Genomic DNA, 11,353 nt, shown 5'->3' on the forward strand with positions numbered 1-11,353 from the left:
GTAAGCTGAACCTGTGATCTTACAAACTTCTCACTACTGTTTTTACTTGTGAGTGTCAACAGAGCCTGCGTGCAGCTTCTCCCCACTTCCAAGTAAACCCGGTCCCGCCTCTTCTGCAGCCATGAGAGCTGAGCAGAGGCTCGCTCCTCCCCGTCTGTCCTGCCTGGTATAAAGCCCTCCCTCCCTCAGTGTGCTTCAGACCAAAGTTTAGAAAGAGTGTGTGAGGGAAGCCTTCAGAGCTTATATGGGGAGGTGTATTTATTAATTGAAGGGTTTTCTTTTTCTTTTTACCCACACAGCCCTCGATTTTACTCAACTTTTTCTCTGATGTGGATTACTTGAAGCTGACTCGCCAGGATTAAAAAACAAAAAAAGGATATTTTGTTTTCATTGAAAGCTATGGTGGCTTACGATGAACTGGGTAGCTTGGTGCCTATCAAACGGACTCTGCAAGTGATAGACTACCAGAACCAAGCCAACAAAGACTCAGAGGTGAGATGCAGTCTTTCTACTGTTTCCTGAGGGTTTCGCTGAATGTTTGTCGGCTCCTTGAGATGAAGTCAAGCCTTTTGTGTGAGATTGTGAATGAATCAGTGCCTAACCCTGTTTTTATCTCGCATGGGCGCACCGTGTTTGTTTGTGCTTTTAATCACATTGTGCCTTTAAGATGAGACTTTGGACTTTGAATGTTTGAGATACTTCCAAACCTGGAAATGTTAATCATTGGATCACACTGCACCTAGGAAGTTGTTAATAGCGAACAGACCCCCCTCAGTGTTGTGTATTCCCCCTTAAATATGCATCCCAGCACAGCAGGCAGCTCAGCCTTAGTCAGGATATGGGGAGAGATTGGGACAGTGAAGTGGGGGGGGGGGGGTGGGGAAACCCTCAGTCAACAACCCAGTCTAGAGTTACTTTGCTTTTGAACTGTAACCAGGTTATCTTTGATGCAGCAGTTAAAGGCTGTTGAAACCCAGGTGTGCTCTCTGTACTTATAAAAAGTCACCGCTTCAGCCCCTTCCTTCCCCTTTTAAAGGGTTGCACGGTTCTCGTTCGGGAGAGATTTCAGGGAAGATGTGGTTTCATTGACAGTAAACCACCTGATAAAGCAGAAGTTCTGCGGGGTGATTCATTCTGTTCCCGCAGAACTGCAAACTCGAGACAGCCCTTTTAGCTTAAACGCACCGTGCTGACTTGTCGATGACCTCGATCCTTTCATTCTGACTGTTCAACTCATGCAGTGCTGTAAAACCCAGGGACACATCTGGGGTATGAGCTCACAGCTCACACGAGGTTACATCAAAGGGAGAGCACAGGAAGCTCTTTTGGGATCCCTGGGAAAAAAATCTCCTGATGTTTATGAGGTTGTAATCTTAGGTTAGGAGTTTAAGGAGCACATGTATGTCTATCCAAAATTGCAGCACTAACTCCGGGTCCGTCTGGTTTCCTGAAGTGAGAACAGATCAAACTGCCAGAAATAGCAACTTTCCCCGTCCGTCTGCACTTTTCCACTTCACAGCTGATGAACAAAGAGTGGGACCAGTGGCCTTTTGTTGTTCTGGGGCTGGTTCCCAAAAGACAGGAAGTGCAGAATGGCCAACACGCGTTTCCAATATTGACTTTGGAGACCCCCACCCACTTATAACTGTAGTTTGTATTACGACGTCTGCTGTTATTAAAAGGTCACATATTAGATTCTATAGAAGTCTGGGCCCCTTTGCATGTAGAGCACAGTCAAAGCAGTCACCATCTCTTTGCTGGCCCCTGCCACTAGAGGGCTCGCTAAGTTCTCAAGGCTGTCTGGATTCTCTGGTCCAATGTGGAGACCCAGAGCAGACCGTGAGTCAACCACAGCCGCGGCAGCAGACGGAGAGGATCTGTTCCACAGCTGTGTCTGCAGAGCGCCCAGCCTCAGTGGCTGCTCTGTTTCCCAGATTCGCTGAGCCAAGGCAAAATCCCATTTGGCCTGAGTCAGGAGAAAAACACACACACGGCTCTGCTCGATTCCAGAGAGCAAGCCCTCATTAGTGTGAATTTCTCAAAATGCAAAAATGTTTTGCGGGGAGTGCAAACGTTCAGAGATGCTAATTATGACGGTCTCATCTTCTGAAGAGGCTCTGTGGGCTGAAATCATTACCTCAGATCTCCAGCTCTTTGATTTGTGGCCTGATGTTGTTGGCACGAGGCCAAGCAGCTCTCTCCTTTCTTCCAGCCTCAGGGCTGAGTGAGGGGAAGTTTCACCTGGCCCAGGTGTAGCTCTGCTCTCACGCAAGGCCTGTTGGAGAGCATGTCTCAACTCGCAGCGACCAGCAACCCCTGCGATGCCGCACTGTGCGCACACGAGAGAGGGGACACGACCGCTGCTGCTCCTTTTCCCCGAATGACACAACAGTCCTGACACAGTGCCACACTGGGAAAGGTGTCCCTGGGAAGGCAGTTAAAGAGTTGCAGCGATTAGGAAGCGTTTATCTCACGCTGTTTGAGTGATGTGACCAGATCCGCTCCCAAGAAGTGGGGCTGTAGCGGATGTCAGGCCAGATAGTAGCAGAGTGTGCGCAGGGAGGGGTGTTGAACAGCTGAGTGCAGGGTCTCGTGCATTCCTGGCATCTTCCAGATCAGTGGCCAGAAAGGGTCTTTGTGCTCAGTGGGCTGGCCTGGCTCTGGGACTCTTCACATAATGGAGCCAACAGCTGCTGGAGCTGCTTCCTCCTCCTCAGTATCTCTGTCTGTCCGCTGGTCCGCCAGTCTGTCTGTCTGTGGCTCAACCTCGGCTCCGGCTACTCCGATTTCAGTCAATAATGAGGATTTATCACCGGACTTGATGCGGTTTATCACAAGGGAGTCACATGGGAGCATCTGCACTTAACAGCTGAGGTCTGTGGAAATCTCGCAGTTGGCATTGCCGATCGATTCGCTCTGCCTTGCTGCGAGCAGAATGAAAGGTTCTGACTTTTCTTTGACTACGATGAAATTGCCTGACTAATCTCTCCTTCCGTTTTTTCTCCTCCTTCTTCAGGAACCCAGCACAAAGCGTGTCCGTCCTCTCGGCAGGGTGACGTCGCTAGCCAACCTCATCTCTCCGGTGAAGAATGGGGCCGTCCGGCGCTTCGGCCAAACCATCCAGGTAAGCTCCCCTGACATCGCACTGAAAGGGAACTCAAAGCGCACCTCTTTGCTGCTCTACTTGTTGCAACAACTCGGTTTCCACTTGTCTGACTCCCTTCCTCTTTTCCATCTCCAGGCCTCCTTCCGGGGCGATGGCAAGTCACCGGGCGCGCCCCAGAAGCCTTGCAGCAAGGCAGCAGCCCCCACGCCGCCCAAAAGAAGGAACAGCATGCTGTGGTCGGAGACATTAGACGTGCACCAGAAGGGAACTTTCTCCACCAAAGAGATCAAGCGGCAGGAGGTGAGAATCAGCACATGAACATACAGTAGGAACAGCAAGTGCATTGTAGAGCATGGTTGGGACACCAAGGGGCAAAGTGTAGTTGTGGATACATGAGTGAGCCAAGTTAGAGATCCAGACAGTGGTTAGTTCTACCTGTCTACCATACAGGTTTCACATATCCCTGTAGTATTCGTGTCGGATAGTCTAAATAGGTCTAAAAGCCATCCCGGGCTTATTTCCCCATCTGTGTGAGCTCACATAGACCTGACAAGCTAACAAACCAGCGCTCTCCGGCCCGACATCCCAACTTGTGGTGCATATGCCAGACATCTAAGCCAACTGTCAGAAGGCATAAACATTTTTTAAACACAGAGAGCAGCCAGATAGACTCAAAGTTGACCTCTGTTGTTTGCACCACGACAGTTTTACCATTTAGTCTAATTGCCGTCAGTTGCGATAATGTAATGACATTCTGATTCATGTGTTTTGCTAAAGAAAAGTATCTATTTGTGCCTCCCCCTCCTCAGGCCATATTTGAGCTGTCTCGCGGAGAGCAGGACCTGATTGAGGACCTCCAGCTCGCACGCAAGGTTTGTACTTTTAACATGGAGTACTTATTAAGCAAACAGATTAAATCAAAGTCTGGCAGGCCTTCCACACAGCCAAGCCAGGAGCTATAAAAAGACAGGAGTTACTCCTCTGTCTTTCTCTTGTACCCTCACGGCTCTTCACGAGCTATTCTTAGCACCATCTCTGCCTGATGGGATGTTGTCATTTGACGTTTTGGCTCTCTTGTACACAGGCGTACCATGACCCGATGTTGAAGCTCTCCATTATGTCAGAGGAGGAGCTCACTCACATCTTCGGCAACCTGGATACCTACATCCCTCTGCACGAGGACCTCCTGGCGCAGCTTGCCAAAGCCACGGGGCCAGATGGGACCGTAGGCCAGATCGGACAGATTGTAGTAAACTGGGTAAGTGTCCCGTCACCAAGTGCTTCGACCTCTTTTCATTCTGTTGACGTTCGGCTGGGTTTCCAGTAAGAAAGGCAGCATAAGTAAGTGTCTCGTCTCCCCTGCAGCTGCCTCGGCTTAACGCCTACAAGGACTACTGCAGCAACCAGCTGGCAGCCAAGGCACTGCTGGACCAGAAGAAGCAGGACCGGCGGGTGCAGGACTTCCTGCAGCGCTGCCTTGAGTCGCCCTTCAGCAGGAAGCTGGACCTGTGGAGCTTCCTGGACATCCCGCGCTCCCGCCTGGTCAAGTACCCACTGCTGCTCAAAGAGATACTGAGACACACTCCACCAGAGCACCCGGACGCCGCCAGTCTGGAGGAAGCGGTGAGTCGAGGGCCCAGATCTGTTCAAACGCAGGACGTGGATCTACAAACGTGGCTGAGGTTAATTTTCTCATTCCTTGTGTTCTTCAGATCACCATCATGCAGGGTGTGCTGTCTGACATCAACATGAAGAAGGGAGAGTCTGAGTGCCGGTACTACATCGACAAGCTGGAGTATCTGGATGACAGGCAGAGAGACCCTCTCATTGAGCAGTGCAAGAGCCTGCTGTGTCACGGAGAGCTCCGAAACAAGAGCGGCACGGTAAGCACAATGCGCACACATTGCTCCTTTGGCTGCCTCTTCCAGTAAATCACCACAAGCTTCACATCCCATATAAGGCAATTAGGCTTATAACCACCTGGTTCGTCGACTTCCAACGAGCCAATGATTTAAACATACCAGTATGCACTTTGCTAACTTTATTGGTGTTTATGTCAAATGTGTGGTTTTAATTGTTGTGGTTGTTTTTGTTGTTTCCCTCCAGAAGCTGCATGTGTTCCTGTTCACCGAGCTGCTGGTCCTGACCCGCCCCGTCACCAGGAACGAGCGCCAGTGTTTCCAGGTCTACCGGCAGCCGATCCCAGTGCATGCCCTTGTGTTGGAGGACCTGCAGGACGGAGATGTCAGAATGGGCGGCTCCTTCAGGGGCGCTTTCAGCAACGCAGACAAAGGTGAGGCTTGTGCCAGAGTCAAAAGGTTTATAGCTGTTAATGTAGGAATATACATCGTCTTCTCTCAAGTATAGCAGTTTGCTAATTCTACTTTTCTCCACTTCCTTTCACAGCCAAGAACATTTTCCGCGTGCGCTCCCAAGACCCGAGCCAGGCGCAGTCCCACACGCTGCAGGTCAACGACATCTTCCACAAGCAGCAGTGGCTCAACTGCCTCCGCAGCGCCATTTCCGTCCACCGGCCCCTCAGCGAGCCCTCCACGCCCTCCCCGTCGGCGAACGACGCCCGCTCCAAGCGCCGGCCGTCCTCCGTGTCCGCCATCGTCCACATGGAGGAAGCGGACGAGAACTGCCTGCAGCCGGTCTCTCAGTCCGCCCCCAGCTCGCCGTGCAACAGCACGACCCCCAGCCCCACCACGACGTCCCCTTCCTCCCGCTCCTCCTCCTCATCAATAACGACGACGACGTCATCTTCATCGTCGTCGCCGCTGTCCTCGTCCACATCGCACAAAACCAAAAAGGAGAAGAAGTCTCTGTGTTCTTTAGGGAAGAGAAAAGAGACTATGGTGTGAACTGAGGTGGAAGGAGAAAATGGACTCCTGTTTGGACACTTTGATTTATTTTTGTACATAGATGTTGGGACTTGTATTTATGTGTGTATTATTACAGTGTTCTGTGTTACTGTCCTCTTCGGCAGCTATTTACCTTACCCCTCCATCCAAGTGCACCGCACAGAGACACAGTATTCTGGAGAGACGTGCACGGCTTCCACCAGCTCTAAAAAGGGAAGCGTAATGAGAAGCAAACACACATTTCACACATGGATCTGTGTGCTGCGAGTGTGTGGATTTCTTGAAGATAGAGGTGGTGCATTCAATCCTTTACTATTGTTTACTATTAATTTGATATTTAAGCATTATTTTAGACCTTTTTTGATGGACTAATGAAAGTTTTACATTTTTATATTGTAAGATTTATTGTATTTTTTTAGGTAACATAAAGCAGCACTGTTTTAGCTTTTAGGTGAAGTTGTTTGAAATTTTGAGCATTTTTAGCAGGCAAGAAAGGAGGAGAATCCCTCTAAAGGATGAGATGTACTACACAAAGCTACAAATTTCTCTGTAAAAGTCTGATTTTTGATTAATCAGAAAACACGTCTTATTTTTATACATTCCTTTAATGACAGATGTTAGGACCTGGACACTTTTTTTTTTTTTTAATTCACTGCAGGCATTAATTTAAATCCAGTGACAAATGAGACTTCAGTCTCTCTTTTTGAAAATGGAACATTACTATGAGGTGTAGTGGTAGCAAATCATCTGATCAGAGAAGAGAGCAGGAGTTTTGTTTTGAAACAAAATTTTGAACTGAGCCATGTTGGTTTTTAAAAAGCTGACTTTTCAAAATGAAACGGATTACTTTTCAGTGTAGCATCTTGCATGGAGCTTTAGTTGTGGACTCTGCGTGCACCAGTAGAGGCAGCAGGACATATTTACCTGTCCTGGGGGACAAGACGATGAAACATAAAAGACTGGTTGATGGAAATAATAAGTCAGTGGAAGGCTGGAAGGAAAAGAGAAAAGCTGGAAAAAGATGTTTTGGAACTGAAATAGATTGTCATCGCAATGTGTTTAACTCCATTAACTTCCTGTATAAGTTGATGTGATATCTTGCGTATAGATGATAGGTGGTATAAATCAAGTGAGTGGAATGGACAGGAAAAAGTACGTAGGGGAAGGAAGATGAAAAAGAAGGTTTTTGTACGTGTGAACAAGATGAGAAAAAGAGAAGAAAAGAAAAGAGCAACTTGATTGCTACGAACTGTATGTAATTAAAGAACAATAAAGATCTGTGTAAGATTTGCAACTGAACTTTTGGTTTCATGTTTTATATGACGTCTGCCTGCTCCCAGTTTTCATGCTTAACTAAGCCAGCCGGCTGCTGTAGCTTCATAGTGAGTAGGTATTTGAAGAGTTAAGCGACAGCTGGATCTTATTATCAATCTCTCAGCCAGAAAGCAAATAGATATGTTTATCAAAATGTCAAACTTTCTTTTAGTAGAATTTTAAATGGACAGAATAGCTCGCACATCGTCATTGGGCTAGGTCGTATGACTCACATGACACTGATTGGAAGAGACTCCCAAACAAAGGCAGAAAAAAGGAGATACCTATTGATTTATGAGCGTGTTTAACTTTAACTAAACACTCAGTTTCATGAAAGTGCCAAGAGAAACATTTGCGGTGCAAGAATAAGTTAGGATTTGTTGGGTTTTTTAAACTGCGACATCACTGCCTGGTCCCTGTTTGAACTACGTTATTTGTTGATAGAGTCCTTAATGAAAGAAGAACCTCACTCTGTCAGGTATGTGATTCACATTTGGAAGACCTGACAAATGGTCCACAAGAGCCTCTCAAACATCTTAATAAACAGATTGGGTTTAAAGGAATTAAAACTGCAAAGGCTGTCCACTGAGGGACGATGCATGGTAATGAAAAGGAGAACTTGAAAGAAAATAAAGAGAGACGGCTTCATTTCAGCCTTCACCGAGCTTTTTAACTGTGAAACATTTGCTGGAGCGAGGCTGACTTTCTTCCCTTTTCGTTTGTCTGCTTGGCAGCACCAAGTAATGGCCTCACGTCTGCCTCTTAGAAAACTGAGAGCATTCTCCAAACATTCGCTCATGCTCTCCGCACAGTTGCCAATTTACTTTAATGGAAGTTGAACATCAACATTAGTCAGTGAGATGGGTGCTGCTAAGGTCTGTGACGAAAGTCAAACAGCAAAGCTTAGGAAATAAAAAGCTCTGCTTTTAAAGTAAAAGACAATGATTATTATTGTAGAGACCACCCAAAGACTTCTGACTGAGTAGGAACCATTTCACTTCAATTAAACTTAGGTTTATTTTTGTTTGCCCCCTCATCCATACAAAATCACTTAGTGCTTGCTTATTTGAGTGTTGTAGGCTGAAGCAAAGTGTTGATGATCAAGCAAATGAAGTGGTTGAGGTCGCTACGTTGATTTGAATGGGAACGTAAGTTCTACTCCGTATTCTATTTCTATGCTCCCGACGAAAAGGATCAGATGAAATTGAGGACGTAGAAACTGGTCTGACTCAGTCACCATTACTACAATGTGGAAGTGACACCAAATTCCAGACATTAGCCAACATGACGATGAGCTGCTGAAGTGGCAGAATTCACCCCTGTAATGGAGCTGAACAGTTACTTTTTTGGAAAAAACCCACATCCATATTAGTGTCAGACGCTGTGGTTGGCATTCAGAATAAGAGGAACTGTGTTTATTCATGTGGATGTTCCAAATGACGCAGCAACACCAAAATGAAGTCAGCATTTCAGTTCATTATCACATTTGTGTGATGAAATGCTTGACTCACCTAAATTTGGAACAATATTCTTAGAATCTTTTGTAATGTGATTATCTTTTTTCTTTTTAAGTATTACCTACCACAGTCCGCTCCAGGTTAGCTAATTCTCTGAATTTTCTACCATTTTAGGACATTTTAGGACTGAAAATGAAAGCTTCATTAATATATATATATATATATATATATATATATATATATATATATATATATATAATAATTTTTATTTTATCCACAGTGGGTCAAATGACTATGTGTAATGTTAAAGGGGTCGTTCATAGTGACAATCCCACAGAAAATGACCAACTCTGCAACTAGGCTCTGTAGTTTTAGCGTCGTTCAGCTCATTGTTTTGGTTTAGCCGTAACTTTAATGTTTTGGTTCACTCTTACGGCTCTCATCTGCCTTCTTTCCAGTAGCAGAAGGCAGCAGTATTGGATGAAAAAGCTCTGGTAAACCCACTGTAAACTACACTACCCAGCACCAAACAGCAGACAGAAACAGTTAGCGACTAGCCGGTGAACATTTAGCAGCTAAAAAGTCCAATATTTTTCTATGGCATTAAGTGGAGACCAAAGTGAGAGTAAGAGAAAACTAAAAGTACAGCAACTATTGGACTTACATTCATCAGGTGGAATGACGAAATTCTGATGTCAATCAGATTTAGCTAGTCAACTTTAAAGGTGTTTTTTTTTGTCAAGCCTGTCACCAACACTTTACACAAAGCTATATTTAGACATACTGAAGTCATTAAAAGCATTTTTCAAAGCTAAAGGTTTAATACAAGTTATTGATGTTAAGCATAAATACAATGTTTTCAGTTGTTTCTGCTATGGGAGCAAATTAGCGGCGCTAAACCTGGCACATTTACATTGATGTTTTCAAAAATGTCACAGTTGATATGCGGATTAGTTTGACATTTTGGGGAACACAGGGACTTGCTTTCTTGCCAAGAGTTAGAATATCAAAACCACAGATTAAACAACCAAGAACATGTTAATGAGTTTGGTGGTGTTAGTGTTTTTAGCTTTTGACAGTTTTATGACTGATGATTTTATGACTGTTTACAGTCATTATGCCAAGCTAAGCTAATTGACTGTTCGTTAGCTTCATATTTAGTTTACAGACGTGAGAGCGGAATCGATCTTTTCATCTAACTCTCACCAAGAAAGCAAAGAAGCGTATTCCCCAAAATGTTGACTACTTCTCTAACAATCATATAAATATTAATCCGGCTTTATCCAGTACCAAGGATTGGGAAGAAACACGAGTTTGCTGCATTGACACGGAAATGTTGCTGTTTGTTGTTGCTGGGACAAAGGCCAGTCTAAACTGACAGAATGTTGCCGGCCTTGCCAGCGAAGGATATTACTGACGAAGAGGTTTGACATGCAAGGACTGGTTTGAAAAAAAAAAGGTCACTAAAACAGCTGAAGAAAAAACACCCTCTGCAGCCTGTTTCATAGAGCACAACAATGCAGTGCGACTTGTTGAGGAGCCTCTGTCGATGCTGGGGGACCATGTGGGAGACAAATTCAGTTTCTCATGGCCTGTGCATGGTAAAAAGGCCACACAGCCCCACACAGGCTGGAGATAATAGAACAGAGGGATTGTCTATGTGATCAGCATGCAGAAGCGTGGAGGCTTACATGCTGTGTAGCTTCTCTGTGTCTTCTAATGCTTCTGTATCACTTAAATGCAACAACGTCTCTTTTATCCCCCCCTCCCCCGGTAGGTTTGATGCTAGAAAGCACTGGAAACTCTCTGCGTATGAAATGTTCAGATTGGTTTAACAAATCCACACCCAAGGCCAGTAACACAATGAGCTCAAGACCCAAATCTGACCGGCAAAGTATAGCGCTCGGGGGCAACCGTGGACGAGCGAAGGTCGAACGGGTTCACAGCACCCCCTCCATCAAAACCAGGACTGTGTATGTCAAAATACACTCTGCCCTGCTCATTCCTGACAGATCGAGAACTTGTTCAGTCACTGCTCACAGGCTGCCGAAAGGAGCTGTCAGCTCGGTGCGCTTCTCTCTCAGACAAGTCGCATCACTTTGTCTCGTGGATTTCCTTTCGCCTCAGGAGATGACATGTGATGGTGGGAAAGAGGAAAAAAAGCCTTTGACAGCAATTAATGGCTCACTAAAACATTCATGTGTTTAAAAAAAAAAGAAGGATGATGAAAATGATTCCCCTCAGGGATGTTTTACACAAAACAAAAGCAGGGCTGAAAGTGGCATTTTGTTCTGTCTGTTACTACAGGAGTATGTTTCAAAACCCAAAGTCTTTATCTCATAAACTGCAGTCCTGTGACGTACAGTAAAGTGTCTGCTAATATAGTGGGCAGGCTTATGCTATTAGATGACAACTGTAAGGTTTCACAGGTAAGACTGGGGCGAGACTGTGACTAAGTGGATATCCGGGCTGTCTTTCAATCAGAGGGTCGGCGGTTAGATCCCCGGCTCCGGCTCTGCTAGTCGCATGTCGATGTGTCCTTGAGCAAGACACTTAACCCCAAAATTGCTCCTGTAGCTGTGCTACGGTGTAGAAATGTGATAGAATCTGAA

General features: G+C 45.7%; 1 protein-coding gene across 1 annotated transcript; it reads left to right on the top strand.

The window, feature by feature from the left end:
• Positions 1-219: 219 nt before the first annotated feature.
• net1 (neuroepithelial cell transforming 1) lies at positions 220-7,269 on the top strand. The gene is made up of 9 exons (XM_076076184.1): positions 220-492; positions 3,017-3,124; positions 3,242-3,406; positions 3,916-3,978; positions 4,191-4,364; positions 4,472-4,729; positions 4,819-4,989; positions 5,213-5,399; positions 5,513-7,269. Exons 1-9 carry the CDS (start codon positions 400-402, stop codon positions 5,968-5,970), a joined length of 1,677 nt encoding a protein of 558 aa, XP_075932299.1. The 5' UTR covers positions 220-399; the 3' UTR covers positions 5,971-7,269.
• Positions 7,270-11,353: the final 4,084 nt, after the last annotated feature.

Source organism: Anarhichas minor, unplaced genomic scaffold, assembly GCF_050575085.1.
Source record: "Anarhichas minor isolate MPS153535 unplaced genomic scaffold, ASM5057508v1 ptg000055l, whole genome shotgun sequence".
Classification (NCBI taxonomy): Eukaryota; Metazoa; Chordata; class Actinopteri; order Perciformes; family Anarhichadidae; genus Anarhichas; species Anarhichas minor.